Here is an 18,999-nt window from a genome sequence, read left to right on the forward strand (position 1 = left end):
ATGTTGCTTCAGGTTGCTAACACAGTGTGTGCTTCCTCCACATTCGCAGTAAACCTGGGGTAGTGTGCTGCTTTTCCCGTGGCCACCCAATGATCCGCCCCTCTGGAATCGGGCCTACAACCTTCTGGTCTTTATTCTGGACCCTCCCCTAATAAACCACCCGGTGCTTTTTCAATCTTTAGCTAGATCTGCGCAGTTTACTTATAGGCACTGTTTCGATCTTTAGCTAGATCTGCGCAGTTTACTTATAGGCACTGTTTCGATCTTTAGCTAGATCTGCGCAGTTTACTTATAGGCACTGTTTCGATCTTTAGCTAGATCTGCGCAGTTAACTTATAGGCACTGTTTCGATCTTTAGCTAGATCTGCGCAGTTTACTTATAGGCACTGTTTCGATCTTTAGCTAGATCTGCGCAGTTTACTTATAGGCACTGTTTCGATCTTTAGCTAGATCTGCGCAGTTAACTTATAGGCACTGTTTCGATCTTTAGCTAGATCTGCGCAGTTTACTTATAGGCACTGTTTCGATCTTTAGCTAGATCTGCGCAGTTTACTTATAGGCACTGTTTCGATCTTTAGCTAGATCTGCGCAGTTTACTTATAGGCGCTCTATCCATTTGTAGCTCGATCTGCACAGTTTACTTACAGTATAGGTGCTCTTTCAATGACAGCTGTGTTCCTAGACACACCATGCGTAAATAAATCTGCAGCGTTCTCCATGGTGAAGATGAAATGAGGAGAGAGGGTGATATATCTGTGTTTCCACAACCTGATTCCTGGAAGTAGTAATTGGACGGAAGGATGCTATATAAAAATAAATGGGACTGAATCAGACCCTGGCAATGGGGAAATGAAGATGGACCAGTTAGCCACCCTGTTGCCAAGACTGTCCTGCTACGGACAGAGGGGAGAAAGGTGCAATGATAGAGGGTAAATTATACGGTTCTCTGCCATCATTTGGGGGAAAATGCAGCCAGCTATTGAGTTAGGACGTCCCACGCTACTCCCCAACCGTGACTGAGCCACCGCAGAGTCCAGAGCTCCGGTTTCCACGCGCCGCGGCTGCCATGGCAACGGCTAAGCAAATCAGACAGCCCTGCCGCATCACAGCTCCCGTCGCGGGGCGAAGATAAACAACATCAAACTCGTGCCCGTCAATACAGAGACATCATTTTCCTCCTCATTTTGCTCCCAATGCGGGAAAAATCAATAACCGACTCTCCTCGTTTTCCAAATTACGATCCCACATCCGCTGCGTGCCCTTCTTGCTAAAGGTTCCCTAGAATAATGCATTCTGGGATTTTTTTTAAAATATCGAAAGCAGGTGGTCCCCGTAATAAGAAACTGAAATCTTAGGCTCAATCTGCAGTGAAAGCAATGCCTATTTGGAAGAGGTAATGAGTCACGTGTCCCTGGACTGCTCTGAGGACATGGCGCCCTCTGTTTAAGGGTCACCACACCTGCCCGCAAAGTTCTTGTCACGCCGCCAGCTAGACTTTGGTTTTGACCGCTGTTTGCACCTCCACGCACTGGGAAATGGGTGCGGGTGGGGGTTTGCAAAGGGGAGCGGCAAAGACATATCTAAGGGGGCTCATTACCGCAACGTGTGGCAACCGCCCCCGCTGGGGGCCGTGTGGAGATTTCGGTATTTCACGGGCAGACGTGTGTTGAGGTGGGGGTGCTCATTAAGGTAAGACATGCTGTAATAAAATTAATAATGCTGCCTGTAAGCCCCTCCCCCCCACTGAGGATTCCCCTCACTCAGTATCAAACATCACCACACACCAGCTAAGCTGCCGGCCTCACGTGATACTCCCATGTGCCGTATCGCGAGTAAGTTTCCTGCAGGTTACTCACTAGCTTCCTATGCCACTGAGATACACTCATAGTAGCAGTTTGTGGTTGCATGCAAACTTATCTACCTTTACACATTCTTGGCAGGGAGAAATACATGTGTAACAGCTGGTGCAGTAAGTGTTTCTAACCAGCGGCTATAGGCTAGTTCAATGTCTAGAAATGGTATTTCCAGCCAGCTCAGAATCCCAATGGAATGCCATGGGAGTTCTGCAAGAATTTCTGCTGAGGTTCTGTGACGGAATATGAGCAGACTCATCAGTGATCCAGTGTCCCAGTCTCAGGTACTGAGCTTCCTGGGATTGGCTCTGGCCTTGCCGCATCCCTGCACTGGATAAATGCTGCCGGAAGCGGATGGATAGATATAGATACAGTGTAAATCTCAGGCTGACATCAAAGTTGTAAAAGATTCAGGCTGCGCTCGCAGCAAGGCTGAAGAGGTGTTGCTGTGTGGTGAACAGTTGACCAGCCATATCTGCAACTGAATCAAATCAGTTTATATACCAATAATCAATCTACCGGGCAAGAAATGTAGAATGCTCATTTTATGAATTTTTCAACTGTAACAGCTACTTAACTATCAAGAGCCTATTTTTCGGAGGTTCTGCCCCCTGAAAAATAACTACTCAAAAATCATTAGCAATCTGTCCAGTATTTTTCTATACACCCCCCCCCCCCCAAATGTGGCAAATCCTAGAATCACCCAGATCAAAGTTTTCCTTCTTTGATGTGTAATTAAAAGTAATTACTTCTATTGTTTTTTTTTTTTTTTATTCCAAATTAAATATCTGTAATATATGCTCCAGGTGTGACGGAGAGCAGAGAGACATAAAACGGGAACGAGAGGAAGGGGGCGGAGAGGAAGGGAGGTGGCTGGAACATAAGTGACAGGATGAACAAAAACAGGAGACTTCTTTTGGTGTAAATGGCAGAAAAACAGACACACACAAAAAAATCAAAGGGCCCTTGGGTCACGGAGGGGCGACTGGTATGGACTGGTGTGGACTGGTGTGGACCTCAGGGTCTTGTAGTGTTTACAGTGTGAGGGGGCGACAGACAGCACTGAATGCAATAATTAGGAGCCGACAAACTTTGCCCTGCCACAGGATGTCAACCATCCTCCTACCCTCATGTCTCAAAATATCATGTCAGATTCCATCCATCCATTCATCTTCCAGCCAATTATCTGGTACAGGGGTTCCTATCCCAGGAAGCACACAGCCCAAGGTAGGGTAGAGCCTGCATCAGATGGCAGTTAATGTCACTTTCACAACGTCAACGGAAGGTCATTCCAGACATAACTCTGCAGCGAACATTTGCTACGCTCTGATTTTGAAGTCTCAAGTCGCCACTATCCCCATGCACCCATTAAGCACTGGTTTACATACAGCAGTGTCTCCCAATCCAGTCCTCGGGGACCCAAAGTCGGTTCCTGTTTTTGCTCTTTCCCAGCTCCCTGCCAGACAGTCCACATTTTTGCTCCCTACCGGGAACTAGGAGGGAGCAAAAATGTGGACTGTCTGTGGGTCCCCAAAGCACGAATTGGGGACACACTGGTTCTCGGTATGTGTTTACATGGTGGCCAGCTTTAGCTGGAACATTAAAAAAAAAAAAAAATAGAATAATAAAGGGGTTTTAAAAAGGAGCAGGTACACAGGAGCATAAACAGTATAATTGGGGATAAAATAATCAGCTAAAAGTACAACTACCTGACTTTACAGGTAGTTATGAAGCATGAGCCTGTCCTTTAATTAGAACATTTCACTAGCACGCCAGCCCATAAATGATGGGACGCTGCATCCAAAGTGGCAATTACTACATTAAGGAGGTCCTGCACTCCACGAATTAGCGTGCTATAGCCAGAAGAGGAGACCACTTAACATATAAGTCACTTATCTCGAGAGTCTCGTCAGCAGAAGTTTGAGTTATGAGGCCTCCAGATACGGACCGAGGAGGGGGAAAATCGTGCGAGTTGGGAAGGTGGCGAGAGGCTCCTGCATTTCAGGTGGTTTGGCTGTGTTTCCATTTGGAGGCCAGAGATAGGAGATGCTGTTGGCACTCTGGGGAGAAGCAGGGCTGGAGAAACTTCAGAGGGCTGTGAGATACTGCCTTCCTGGAGTTCTGTATCCTACTGTATTCCATGCTATTTAGCAGCAAGAACTTTGATCCAGAATAGCATGGAGGTTCAGTGTGGAGCTTTGTACTCAAGGTTGGAGATTCAGATCCAACTGGGATCACATCTAGGCTTGCTGCAATCCTGTTCTGGAAAACCAGAAGGGAAGATGGCTGAATGGTCTTCATCTAATGATAATGATAAATTGGTGATAATGTAAGACTCAAAGCATTTACAATTCAGGTGGATAGATAGTTGAAGTAGTTTGGCTCACACACATTTTCTGTGTTCGACAGATGAATTAGTGGAATTGGAACATGTGACCATTTGATTAAGTCTCCAGCGTATTCGTTCCAAACGTAAACCGTAACGAAAAACCAGGACTGAAGTTTCCAGACGTGTAGAGAGCCAGGCAGAGTCTGAGACACATACTGGGATCCCAAGGACACGCTGGCGGGCCCAGGTCGTGAATTTCAAATGAGCAGATGGATGGGGGAGCATCGTCCTCTCAAGTCGTCTCAAGTTATCCAAGCAGGAGCGGCAGCGAACGGCCAGAGGAGAGGCCGTCCTCGCTCACCCTTTGGGCGTCCATTTTCCGAGGCCTATCTCATTGACATTTGCAAGGTTTATCATATCACCGCCGTTATTCCCCATCCATTACATTACAAATCCTTAATCATCTGCGCTCCTGACATTTATTACCCCTGGACAGTGCAATAAGAGGGGAAGGGCTTGTACTGTTTCTTGTTCGTCTTGCTGTGTACCAAAATACATCACTCGCCATGGGGTAATTACATAAGTGAAAGGGGTCCCCCTTCATCTCGAGGCAATATTCAGTGAAATTCATTTTATATAGCCGGTTTGGGTTGTTTGATAAGCCTCCATCCATCTGGCTTGTAACATTTATTCATTAGATCTTATTTTAGCTGCTAAGATATATGTATTACATCATATTTTAACTCGTTGGCTAGATTTAATATATTTTATTTGCTGCTGTAAGATTCATCAAATTCTTTCGTCGATAGCATTTCTGGCGCCTTGAGTCGCTGGCAGCGCCTCGCTAATGCTCACCACCGTGAAACAGGGAGCCGTTTGATCTGTCTGCTCAGCCCGAACACGAGCGGAAGTCGAAACAGGAAGACGTCTGGTGAATTCCTTCCCGGCATCACCTGCTTGCGTGATTCCCGCGAATCTGGCACTTTGGAGTCGCATTGTACCGGCTTCTCTCTGTCGCGCGGAGTCGGAGCGCGGAGGGACACCCTGCCCTCGTTAGGCTGATTGCTCGTCACCTTGTCTGCCTTCTCTCTCGGTGCCAGCATCCGATTATCAAACCACAACGGCCCACCTATCGCCCCAGTGGAAAGAACGATAATGTTTGCACTACAAAATATATTCAACACATCTCGTATACTATCAGTTTGTAGAATTTGCTTTATCTTGCCAAGAACAACATGACTCGTTCTATTCATTTTACCTGCTCACTATATCGTTAACTAAGCTACCTTCCTCACAGGTCATCTCACTGTCAATGAGAACCTTTCCAACTCGTACGTGCCAGACAGTCACTTTTTTGCAGCTGCCTCCATAGATTTTGGCTGAACATAAATACATAAATGTTAAAGTTCTAGGCCGATATCTATGCTAATACGCTATGCCAGCACAGAGCTCAGCTCAAATTATCTGAGGATTGAGGACGAGGCTAACCTTTGAAATGGGCCTTTCAGTCATCCTTTGAGCTCCGTTTCGCTGCATTGCTAGAGCCCATATCGCGAGGCTCCCACCTGGCACTTTTGAGGAGACCACTGTAGCATCACCCTGTGTGCATTTCACACATGTGAAGAGAAATTCGGGGACAAGGAGGCGGGAATTGGTGCGCAGAGATGCACTGAGCAACGACAGGGAGCTGTCAGGAAAATTAGAGCGAGGCAGATTGCTGCACGCTCAAGGTCCTTTAAGAGGGCATGAAGGCCAATGACATGGAACAGCAGTGAAAGCGCCAATCACAGAAGGTCAGATGCTTCACTTCCTCATCTCAAAGGGGCCGTCTTTGAACTCTGCTGGGCTACGGACCTCAGAAGCATATCAATAATATCAAGGCCCCAGGGAAAAATTCCCCAATGACCCGGCCCTCAGAACCCTGCCCTTCAAAGGGCTGTGACAGTACCCCAGTTTCTAGAACGCCTGACGATGTTCATGGACGCAACCAGATGTTTTAAAACATTGGACTCCAATATTATTCCAGGCCTGGGATGGATTCTCATTAAAGTAAATGTTGTAATTGTGAAATTCTGTTCCACAACAATTGTAAAGGTTTTTTGCGATATCTAATGCTTCAAAGAGCGTTTTGGTGCTTTTTCGACATAATCTGCAGTCCAACACATCACCGGCAGCCCAGACCTGGTAATACGATCTCAGAGAAGCCCCCTGATTGGCTCCAGCTGCTGTCAATTAGCTGTCCCCGGAGATTTCTATGGATTTATTCAAAGGCTTGTGGTCTGCCATGGGTGATTTAGCTCTGACCAGGGGTGAATCTGGGTTTTTTTACGGCGAGAGTTTATGAGGGGCCATAATTCATACAGAGGGGCCCACCTTATCATTAGCCAATGATACGTTTTGATTTGGTGAGTGACAGGGGAGGGGGCATTCCAGGGGCCAATCAGCTTTCAGCTAGGGATGTTGCCTCTAGGTCCCCAATTCTGTATACACCCCTGACTCTGGGTGAATAAGGTGCAGGTCTGAAGGTGAGTGCGAGGATCATTGCCCAGGCCAGGACACTCCAGGAGAGATCTTAGCACCACATGATCAAAACCAATGCACAATGCACCTCCAAATGAACCACCATCACTCTACACAGTGTCACACCATTCAGTCTGGTTTATTATCAAAGCATTGCATCTGTGTATGTCTATAGTACTATTCTTTAAAGGAGCCATGTAGGTGGATTTCAGGCTTTGATGGTTTTAAAAATAAAATCCCTCAGCTGGGATCCACAGCCAGTCCATTGGTGGAATTTTATGAGCTCTTGGATAAAAGTCTCACATACAGCCCATAATGCCAGGGTGCTAACTGCAGTTATTTTGATTTACTCCTTTAAAGCTTGCAGTCCATACGCAAACTGTAGCAGGCCGTCGGGTCAAGTTCTCTCCTTTTCGTTTATTTGTCCGTGCCACAAAAAAATGCAGAATCGCATTAATCTCCGTCATGTTTGCGGAAATGTGATATTTAAACTGATGTGATGTATATCTGATAGGTTTACCAGCATCGCCAAATTGTGGTTAAATGCATCTAAATATAAATGACAAGTTACTTCCTGAATTTAAGTAGATGATTCCCTAATGGATCTGTTCTGTGTGCTGTCGGTTCGGTCTGAAGTTCTTCAGTTGCATAATTCCCAAGAAGTCTTCAAGGCAACAGCACTACCAGCCAAGAGGCAGCTCTGTAACATCTGAGACTGCACACACTTTTAAGACTGGAATCACTCCCCCTGAAGAGGAACTGCTGAAGTTGCTGATTAGTACAAACATCTACTGGACAAAATGCTCCCCTGCCGGGGTTGAACTTCTCCTGAACCGATGTACTGGGAGCCCGAGCGACAACACGGATCCCACGGTGGCCCGAGCGGTGCCGTTCCAGGAATGACATCACCAAAGCTCACCAGACTCCTTCCCTGAGGTTCAAGCCGGGACACAGGGAATACCCCCCTCACCTGACAAAACGAGTTAGCGAGGGAGCGTGAACATGCTGGTGAAGGCAGAAAGGGGTGAGTCAGTCAGGCAAAGTGCCGTTTAAGTAAATGAATCATCGCATTACGGCGATCTTACTGTCCGGCACGTCCTTACCGTGGAGGATTTCATATCAGGTAGGCATGGCTACCGTGAAGATTATCACTTAATCATCCCATCCAGGATGTACCCCAAGCTGTGCTGCCGGAGAGGCTACAGGCATCCCATGACCCCAACCAGGATAAGATGCTGGAAGATAAAATGGATGGATGGATGGATGGATGGATGATCGGTCAACAAATATTGATGATTTAAATGATAAATCCTTTGCCATTTGCAGAAGTATGAGTACAGGTATATTGGAACTCTTCTCTTTGCCTCCCCCATCTTCAGTGTTTGGGCATATACTGTAGGTGCAAATCCAGACCAAGGTTTGGTTTCTACCAATCAGTTGAGCATAAAGAGTCACAGTAACAGATTACTCAGCTGGTTGGTAGAAACAAAATCTTTCTCTGGATTTGAAATGCTCAACACTGCCCATCTCATTCTCCATAGCTTGGGGGTCACAGTGCAGAGTCAGCCAACATGCGGCATCCCTGGAGCTGGGGGTTAAGGGCCTCGCTCAAGGGCCCTCAAACATGTGACTGTTCTGCTGAGGCTGAACTCAAACCAGCGATCTTTCAATCACAGGCACAGAGATTTGTCTACTGTAACAGAGATCTATTCCTTACTGTAAGCTTGTTCCATTCATAACAGTATTTATTGCTTTCTATTTTGCCTTAGTAATTCTGTGCAGACCCATGGCCCTCTATAGAACAAGCAGTACAGAAAATGAATGAATGGAAGAATTCTGTGCAGAATCAATAATGAACAATGAGTAAATATCTAGGTCCATCACTGGCTGTCATATAAGGAACAAGACAGTTGGTGTGTATCTGCTGGCTGTTGGTGACAGAGAGCAGCCAATTCGCTAGCGAAATTGCAGGACACTCAAGCGTAAAGATGCTGTAAGGCTCACATTTGTATAACGGACTGTCCACAAAGACTTAAGCATTAATAGAACTCCGGAACGATACGGTCTGTTCAACTGAAAAGGCATCCAACTGTTTGTGGTTTTCAATGCCAACGGCAGAGCAAATCAAATCTGATGGGGGGGGAGGGCAATGGTAATAGTTGTTGTGGGGGGGGGGGGGGGGGGGAGTTGACAGTCTGTCGCCACACCCCTAGGAGAGACTGAGCATGTTTGTTTTAGGATGATTAATTAAAAAGTTAAATAAAAATAATATAAAAGACGGTATCCTTAGAGGGTGGAGTTTAGGGGGGGCATAATGACTCATTTGGTGGGGTATGCCCCCCCCATGCCATCAACCCTGTGTCTTCTGCCTCATTCCTGTATGAGCAATCTACTTTAAAATAACAAAATATTCCAGCATTTAAAGAAATATGGTTCGACATCTTGAAATATTAGCTGTACTCATTTCGCGAAGTGGTTTCTCCATTGCGGAGCCATTCGAGAATGCATCGAGAAAAGCTGTTTTTCCGCTACCAGCTTTTAGAGCGACGATGAGTGACGTTTTGGCCAGGAGGAAACGAGACCAGAGATTACCTTCGTCAGTGCCATTCGGTGATTACTCAAAGTCTGCCTTTAAAGGAATGTTGGCCGTGGCGTTATTTATGAAGTGTCCTCATCTCACCAGCTAAATGGATATGCAAATAAACAGATCGCCTTTGTTCAGTCTTCCTACCTAGCTTGGTAAGGACTGCTTCACTCCTAATTAATGACGACCGGCTGCCTCTTATCAGAGCTTAATTCTCTCGGATGACATTTGAGTCGGCTGGACTGTAGAGACGGCTTCAGGGATCTGGCTTTCTCTGGAGCCTTGTCGTTAAATACATTTCTGCATACCACTGCAGTAATGATTTGAAGAATACACATCTCCAGTTTATATCCCTTAATTTAGGAGGGAAAAGCCTGTTCTGAGTCTTTGTTTTTCCAGCAAGGTGGATGGCGACCCCTAGATTCGACCAGAGATCACACCATTGTTTATGGACCCTGATGGCACTCGGGGCCTCAGTGCTGCCCTCGTCACCTGAGATGTTGCCCCCGCTTCTTTCCGGGGGCCCCGCTGATGATTGCACACCTTTTGTCAGCAGAATATAAATAAAGGTCACAGTTAATGTAGGACTGAAAGCACCTGTCATTTGGCAGGCTTGGGGGTCTGCATTGCACCATGATGCCATCCAATGAGAGGAATGTCTGCATTTAAATAGCGAATTTAGCAGTTCTCTGTTATTCGGGAGTGTATACAGGGGTGGGGGCCACAGGGCCCACTGGTTTCAGCTGATTGGCCCCTCCCTGTCACTCACCGATTCAAAACATATATCATTGGCTAATGATAAGGTTGACCCCTCTATATGAATTTTGCCCCCTCTTATGCCCCCCATCATCCCATAATGATAAATCTTACGTTCCTATTGGAGCAGGGGATTATGGAGGAGGGGCCAGCTGAAATGTAATTGCCCCAGAATTCCCCTGTGTCAGTCCCTAATTCAGAACATATCATTAGCTAATGATGAGGTTGGCTCTTCTGTACGGATTATGACCACTGTTACTGTATGCGCCCCCCCCCCCCACATAAAAAAAACCTAGAATTGTCCCCTGCTGTCATTATTCTGAGGTAGACCCATAATGCTGAAAAGCAGAGTTTCCTGACTCGGTCCTCGGTGACCCACAGACGGTCCATGTAGTTGCTCCCACCCAACTCCCGGTAAGATGCGAACTGTCTGCGGGTCCCAGACGGACCGGATTAGGGACGATGCTCAGTAGCGAGTAGCTACTGAGAAACGGACCTCGGAACGTGTTTCAGGACGACCGGCTAATGTCGAGCGTTCATCCCGCATGCCGGCGCCTTTACCTCCGCGTTCGATGGCCCACCGCAGCGAACATGGCTATCGCGTCCGCAAGTGTACATGCCAGTCAGCATCACCGCGGACGTCCCTGCGCGGTGACGAGTGGCGGTAGTCCAACTTAATCCGCACTGGGACTCGGTGACTCGGTTTGACGCGCCCACTCAGACTGACAGCACGGTGTCTGAGTGGGACGTCGTCCTGTTAAGCTCGACGGTCCCTCTGATGGCAGAAGCACCTGCTGGGTGGCCGTCCCCCCCCCCCCCATCCCCCCACCCAGCTGTCACTCCCCAGGCCAGACTGTTTCCTGAAAATGGCAGGCATTTGTGTCAGCCGCCGCCAGCTTCCCGCCTTGCCGGCTCGTTCGCGTAATCCGCAGCGGCGTACATATTTACCGGCGGGGCCACCCGCAGCGCCCGCCGCACGCGTAGACGTCACGCCTCCCACATAAACGTCTCTACCACACGCCGAACCTAAAGCGCGAGAAAATAACAAGCCGTAAAAGGCTGGCAACACCTCTGCTGGCTTGGCAGCGTGTGCCGGGGGAAGCCCAGACGTCGAGTTGGAATGGCGGGAAAAGGCTGAGGACTCATCGTATCGCTACCAGGTGCCACACCCATTCAGGACGGCAAGCTATTGTGTTCCAAGGCTGACTCCCAGCATGCACTGCTGCAACTAGGAGTGGAGTCCGACGTTAAAGCAGATTGCAGCAAGATTGTCTGACACTGGATGGACTGCTGTGGCTGCTGCCCTGCCCTATGGGAAGGTCCAGTGTGCACCATCCCCAGGTCCACCATCACTATGGTCCAGTGTGCACACCCCTCCCCAGGTCCACCTCCTGCTTCTCCATATTGGGATTCATGCTGTCCGACATCCCCTTACCACGATGGCAGGGTTCATGTGCTATCCCACAATCTCATGGGAGAGGAGACATAGGAATAATGGACTTCAGGTGACACTTTAACCCAGAAGATCCCGCCTCGGAATAAAACCCGCGAAAATGACTGGAGAAACACAGAATGGAGCTTAAACGTTTCAGCGCCATCATTAATTCCGTAGACCTCCATTTTCCAGGACGGGAGCTTTCATTAAAATTTCAAAGGATATTCCTCTGCTTATGAGATTTCACACCTTCATTCAATCCCCCTTGGAGCTTCCAGTTTTACTTATTAGACTGTAAATATCTCATGGATAATAGGGGTCCATAAATAACGCACATAACATAGACACATGCAGGATTTAATTCAAGTGAAAGCAGACAGTGACTGAAGTTTAATTTTTGTTCTCACTGCAGTAGAGATAAATGCTTCCGTTCCCACAATCGGCAGTTCGATTCCAGCAGAAACCAAGAGTGGCTGGGAGTTGTCGGATGGCACAGACTGAGGGCCGAGGCCTGAGACTTAGGACCCGGTTTGTGCTGCCCTACTATCACAAAACTCAAAGCAATGACAAAGGACCTTCCTCTATCATTACCTACCATTAGGCTGTATGCCTTCTAGGGAGAAAAATATTGGAGAAATCAGTTTTTCTTTTGTAGTCAATTCAGGTCTGAATATCTTCAAAGACTAATATACGTCCGTCTTGCTATCTATGAAACAAACACAGGTAAATTTGTAACAGTGAAATCTTTTACCTTTTGAAAATTCTGTATAGTGGAATTTATTAAAGTCTTATTTTTTTCATCCAGAGAAATAAATCTGTATATGTAGTGGCCCTTTGTCTCCATAGAAACACTTTTATATTTAAAGGGATGGATGCATGTTTCTTAATCGTACGCAAAAGGAGTTGATAGATTCTGTTGTTGACATTTTGTTCTCTTTACCTCACAGTGGTTTGAACACCCCCCTCCGAAATTTGTGAAATTTTCTGGACCCATCCCCAAATTGCTTACACTGCTTCCCCACCCCCCGTCCCAACAGGTTGTGGGTTCAAAGCCTATGGTTGGTAATGATAAGATTGTTGGGCCCTTTAGCAAGGCCCCTAATACCTACCGCACGCCGGATCCTCACTCGTATGTTTCTTTGGACAAACCTCTGCTAAAATAAATGCAATGAAATATGCATGTCGACTGTTCTTCCTTTGCCGGGCGAGAAATAATCGTCACACCAGTCATGGTTCTGTCATTTAGTGATTTTATTTGCTTGTATTTCAGTGTCCATGTCATAACACAACATGAGTGAGGGCAGAGGCGAAACCCCCTTACAATTTAACTCCATGTTAATGCTTTTCAATGAACGAAACAAATGTAAAACAGCTGAAAGATATATATATCTTTAAACATGCCACATACTAATGCTGGTAGGTGAGTTTAATTTTGGGGGACATTTCAGTACACATCTTTCCAACCCTGTTCAGGATATGTAGTTGGAAGATGGATTAACTGACAAAATTTACATTTGTTTAGAAAAATAAAACAAAGAAAGCGATAAAATCATGCACAATCTCATTCTGTCTTATGCCAATCTAACCAACATAGCTGTTTTCTGGGAATAACTTGGCAGCTATTATATAACTATAGTATAATACAATTAACATGTCAATTTTTCAGAATACTTTTCAAAGCTCTCTTACAGGACAAAGTTGGGCACAAGCATATCCTGCTTTTCCACGAGCAGAATTATCGTAATGTTTATGATAAATTTCAGCGTACTCCTCAGAGACCAGCTGAGTAAGTCCATATACCTCCTCCGCTCATATTAGCCAAATCCGTAATAATGACCACTGTCCGCAATACGATTAACTTTCTAGGTTTACCCAAGCCTGTCCATCAGTCAACCTGCTCAGAACATAGTGCTGTTCCACACTCCTTTTTCTACCAGCACTTCATTGAAAAACAACATACTGCAGAAGGTGAAAACACAATTTCACACCTGCCTTTACTTGAAGACAGAACACATGCTAATGCGTCACATCAGCAACTCCACCTCAGGCTTACGTAAAAAAAAATTACTTAAAAAAAAAAACCACTTTGTGCACTAATTTCCACAAAGTTTATGTTTCTCAAATAACTATCTCCTCTCCAAACCCAACTTGATTATTATTTCAGAAAAGAAGAACCTTGATCACCCCTCTTTTCCAAACAAAAGTAATATTACACGAGAAATGGGCCGTCTTCATGAACCTACAGAATTATGTTTGTCATTCGCTAACTGGCTAGTTCTTCCACCGTAGCTGTGAAGATGACCCTCCAAAACCACATTTCAGACCTTAAAGCATCTCCATATTCCCCAAAGGAAAACAATAATAATAATACCAAACCAGAAAAAAACCTTAATGATCAGTCCATTGAATTGTGAATATGCATTAATAAAGGAAATCTGGCCTTTATTCTGAACCTTGCTACTTCTGTACTCCCGACTCCTGGTTCCACATCATTATCCCACTTGCTAGCCGCTCCTGGGCTTTACTTCACATTGTACCCGATTCCCACCTCAGGCTTGTCTTCCTCTACTTTCTCCATGGTGAATTGGATCATCTTCTCCTCCCCGACCCGGGTCGCGGCCACCTCCGACACCGGGCCCTCCCGCTTCGCCTCTGTCACCACCTCGGTGTAGGTGACGTCGGGGCTGGTTTTATCGCCCTTCACCGGCTCCCCGGCCTCACTGTCCCCCTCGGCGCCCTCCTGACCCTCAGCCACAGTCCTCTCTTTCTTCAGCTTGATCCTGAAGGTCTCCTTGGAGGGCGCCTTTTTGGCGATGTTCTCCTTCATGCGGACGCTGGCCTGGTGCATCTTCTCGCGGCGCTCGGCTGGCACGATGCGCTCACCCAGGGTGCTGAACTTGGTGTTCAGGTTGTCTCTGGTCTTGGTCATGTTCTCGCGGGAGAAGGTCGCCTTGATGTTCTCGATGCCCTTCCTGCCCGACTTCTTCAGGCGGGCTGCCCGGGACTCGGCCTCCTCCACCACCATGTACTCCTCATCCGAGGAGAGGTCAGCCGGGGCATCGTAGGTGTCTGGCTCCACTGCCATCCCTGCCAGGCCCTCCCCTTTGGGTGTCTTGGTGATAGCAACGGAAGGGACCGTGGTTTCTCCCTGGAGAAAGGAGATCAGTAAGACTTGCCTCTTCATGAAACTACCGTTCAGCTAGAATAAATCATATACATACATCCTATACAATAATCCTATAGAGGAACAGATTGCATTTGCATTTCCTATATTCCTATAATTCTTCAAATCAATTTGATTCAATTCTATTTGATTTGATTTGATTCAATTCAATTCAATTCAATTCAATTTATTTTCATACAGCGCCTTTCACTACAGAGTCACCCCAAGGTGCTTTACATGGATTACTTGTGATTCATTCCATTATTCACACAGAAACATGAGTTTCATTCCATTGTGGGCTCTTAAATCAGGAATTGCTCAATTAGTTTATCAGCATGATTTAAAGACGTCAAGACCATCTGCAAAAGAAAGTTGTCACTAAATCATGAGTCAAGCATGATGTAGCTGTTATACCAACAAGGAAGGAGACACGCCATTGAGCAACTGGTTGCAATCCATGCTGCCACCAGCCAATGAGCCATGATTTATTACTGTTTGCTGCTCCCTGCGTCCGCACATCTATTTGTGTTAATAAAGTGGTAACATGAGCCCTTGGAACAGTTGTCTTTAATTTGCCCCCCATTTGCAATCTTAACTCTTCTTCCTGGGGGCCTGAGTTCCAGGCAGAGTCGGGGGTGTGGGGGCTCTCTGTGTTCGGACACCATGCTGGTAATGGGAGGGTCATCGGGGGAAATCCTGTATTTGGCATTTGGGTCCAGACTCTGGCAGACCCTGATTCTCATACGTTGCTTTGGAAAAGAGTTTATGATAAATAAATAAATAAATGTAAATGTAAGGTACAAGCCGGGTCCCCCCATGAAATGAAAGCATATTCCCCTTTGGTCAATCACCACTTTCTGCCCACGTAGTAGTTTCACTGCCCCATGAAAACTGACCTGAAGGAATATTAATATGACAGTAAACAAAACAAACAGTACAGTAATAAAAATGTATCCATCCGTCAACACAAAGACGTGCTGCATGTGAGCATGCAACATCCCCGAGGTTCATTGTCACTATGAAAAAGTGGATCTACCAAAACCAGTTGCCATTTCAGGTGAGCGTATTCCTAACCCTAACCTTAATCCTAACACTAACCTAACCCGGGTTTGTGCTCCAAATGGGGCAGTTTCCTAAATAAGGTAACTCGAAAAGTTCGGCTCCCGCTGAGCCAGAATCTGCAGGTGACTTTGTATTTGAAACCTAATTAATCCTAATTAATTAGACCGCAAGCCAAGGACCACGGCCATCGATAATGAACAAAACGCCTTTGCGCTGCCATGTTTGGCGAGTGACAGCATTATCAGTTTATGAAGGCATGAGTTTAACGGGGATTCTGTTTGATAAGCTCAGCTGATGTTCACCACAGATGGTCACAGTTAGTCCAAAAGTGTAAACAACAGGTAATATTGTGGGTCCACAGAACTGAAGATCGGTGATGCCACTTCACTCGATCATCACCCAGATCAGGTGAAGAGGAGCCCAACGGCTGGAGAATAACCCGCTATCTTCCATACCTAATCCAGTGATGCATATGCAGCTCTTTGCCCCCTTACACATACTGTATGTACAAAGCCATCGGCCTAAGTGGCCATTCTCTATTAATTCATTTTTGACTCCTGTGAAAAATGTAACCTGCCATATAAATTTTATGTAACACATGGAGGAACAGATGCAAAAGAGGTCCTGTAAATAATAAATGTTTAAAATTTTGATGTCCAGCCAATGATTAAACATTTATCGAACCCTCGCTAAATCAATTAGAGACCTGATACCATGAGACAGAAGCTACAATAACGGAAGCATTTGCTCCTTTAGGGAAATGATCCCCAACCCTCCTGTCTCCCTGGTCATTCCACGTCCTGCATACTTGATGCTACTAGTCTATTGAGTACCAAGCTTAACTAAGTAGCACAAAATCGTGCTGAATAACTACTCAGTACCCTAAAGCCGTGATTGTGAGCCCTGCTCTCTTATCCCATCTTCCGTATTTATCCTCTTCCATCTGCACCTTTTCGAAGCACAATTAGCAGATATTCCAGGTGTGACTTAATACTTTTTCTAAAGGAATGTCATGAGCTCAGGGTGTAAACCCCATAGAGCTGGATGTGTGGATATCCATAAGTCTTAGCGTCTGTCATGAACAGACACTGGGGTCTTGGAGGCTAAACCCTGGAATTACCACTCCTTCCATCAGCTTTCAGAAAATAAAATAGAAAAGCAATCAATCCCCAGTAAAGGATTTGCCAAGACATGCCATCCTCACTAAACTGGGTGATTTGGACCCTCATTTTAGCGAAGAATCGCCAAGACACTAGTCAAGCAGAATGATGAAGTTCAATGCCTGCATATAAGGTTATTAGCTAATTATCCCCTGGGTCTCCCACAGAAGTCTTTATTCTGCGTGACTCTAAAACAAATTATGGGGCCGCGACAAAGAGAAAGTCCCAGGGAACTAGCAGGTCTGTCCCATCAGATAGGCACAAGTCTGCCGCATATTAGTTTTCGTGTAGGCAGCACATAACCTTTTTCTGGGCGGCAGTTTATCTTGTGTCTTCTTTGGCGGCAGGGCATTCCACTGTCTAAGAATAGCCCGGCTGTCACAGCGCTAGCAGCTGAGAGCACGGGACGCTGCCCATCGACTCTTTGCCTTCAGAAACTGGGCGTCCTCAGGTTCCCTTGAGGTTCCCTACGCTGTCCGAAAATCTTTGAAACTTGTATTCCCCACCCTCAGCGGTCAGCTGAGGACAGCTTTTAGGGAATGAGACGTATTAGCTGTGGACCTCATTAAAAACTATGGCATGGATTTAGTGTCTTGCGTCCCTGAATCGCAGTTGCTTGCCCTTGATGATAACTGCGAAGATCTTCAAGCTCAGGACCTTCAGTTTTGGGTGTCTCTCTATCTCTTAAGAATGCCAGGTCCAGCTTAAGTGAACTCAGTTGTATGTTCCTCGTGTTCCTGTGGCTATTATTTTACGCATAGCAGGCCATTCCATTTTTGAGATTTGAGAACAGGATTATGTACCTATAGAAGTAAGTACTTTTGCTAAGAGAAATAAAATAGTAAGATAAATTTTTAAAGCTACCCAAAGAGTGACTGGTTTTGAATGTATGGAGGCAATATGGGACTGACCTGATAGATGACGACCCGGAACTTATTCCTGGTCAGAAGCTCATTCTGGGTGGTCTCCACCTTCTTGACTCGCACATTCTGCTTCTCCACACGTGTGCGCACGTCCTTGACGTTGGCGCTGACCTTGCGGGTCTTCTGCAGGAGCTTCTCCACCGTGCCGTTGGTGGTGGTGTGGTCCTTCGCCAGCTTGAGCACATCACCCTGGATGTTTTTGATGTTGTTCTCCAGCTCCAGCTGCCGCTCCTCCATGCGCTGCTGGCCCGCTTGCACATTGTCGATGATGCCCGCGACCCGCTCCAGCAAAGACAGAATGGTCATGGCGCTGATGGGCTGGCCTGTCTCATCTTCCACACCAGTCAACTCCAGCTTCTCTGGCACGACTGCCGTGCGGACCTTCTGTTGATCCATGGCTGATGAAAGTTCACAAGGATTTCAGGGAAGACAACCTCACAGGATTCACAAATCCAAAGCGCTGTCCTTTGCCTGTCTGAGTTAGATTCCAAGTCTTATATACCTCGGGTCACAGTAGGGTATATCAGGTAGATTCCACTACTACCGGTAATAAGAGGCAGGCCGTGGGGCACTTTCAGAGTGACTCTTGGTATAGACCCCAACTTAGATGGGGTCTAGTGCAGAAGAATGAAGAGACTCCGCCCACTCTTCCCATTGATCAGAAGGGGAACCATACAGAGTCAGCTAGGATATGTCAGGGAACGAGGGGTCGCTGGAGACTCACACACACTTCATACCTATAAATACATTTTGAAAGCTAACACTAGTACATTTTTGGAAGATGGATCACAGAGATAATGGAAACCCCCCCCATCAGGCCTTCTATGTTAGGCTGACTTGGTTTCTCACTTCACTGGCATTTCCCCATTACCGCAGGATACATGTGTGAGTATTCACTCTTAGCCAAATGATTGACTCACCCCGCGATATGTAATTCTTTCACAGCAACAACTGTGAACATAAGGAATTACCATATGCTTTTAGCCAAGGTTGTGAATTTTACCCGCGTGTTTCATCGCATGAGCCTTCTGGTTCACTCTTGTCTCACACTTCATACCCAGAGAATAGTGCATAAAAAACGATAAAGGCATATTGGACCTGTTGGTTTAGGGTCTAGACTGACAGAATGAATAGGATTGATATTCTGACCGGCATAGTCCGGGGCTTAGAATTATCTTTCTGTTGACCTCGAACGTTTGAGAAGGCTTTTGCTG

At 46.3% G+C, this 18,999-nt stretch overlaps 1 protein-coding gene and 1 long non-coding RNA gene across 2 annotated transcripts in view; one reads left to right on the forward strand and one right to left on the reverse strand.

The window, feature by feature from the left end:
* The window catches only part of LOC140588822 (uncharacterized), a 90,026-nt gene that overhangs the window by 17,275 nt on the left and 53,752 nt on the right, over nucleotides 1-18,999 (forward strand). The window lies entirely within an intron of this gene.
* Nucleotides 12,711-18,390, reverse strand: cavin4a (caveolae associated protein 4a). The gene is made up of 2 exons (XM_023815647.2): nucleotides 17,774-18,390; nucleotides 12,711-14,625 (listed from the first exon to the last, which is right to left on the reverse strand). The coding sequence occupies exons 1-2, from the start codon at nucleotides 18,179-18,181 to the stop codon at nucleotides 13,999-14,001; spliced, it is 1,035 nt and encodes a 344-aa protein (XP_023671415.1). The 5' UTR covers nucleotides 18,182-18,390; the 3' UTR covers nucleotides 12,711-13,998.

Source organism: Paramormyrops kingsleyae, chromosome 4, assembly GCF_048594095.1.
Source record: "Paramormyrops kingsleyae isolate MSU_618 chromosome 4, PKINGS_0.4, whole genome shotgun sequence".
Classification (NCBI taxonomy): Eukaryota; Metazoa; Chordata; class Actinopteri; order Osteoglossiformes; family Mormyridae; genus Paramormyrops; species Paramormyrops kingsleyae.

What these genes read in the sequence shown, in the direction of transcription:
- cavin4a (XM_023815647.2), bottom strand. Translation starts at nt 18,181, where the DNA reads ATGGATCAACAGAAGGTCCGCACGGCAGTCGTGCCAGAGAAGCTGGAG. An exon ending in TCCGGGTCGTCATCTATCAG is followed by an intron (nt 14,626 to 17,773) that starts GTCAGTCCCATA and finishes TCCTTTCTCCAG; the next exon opens with GGAGAAACCACGGTCCCTTC.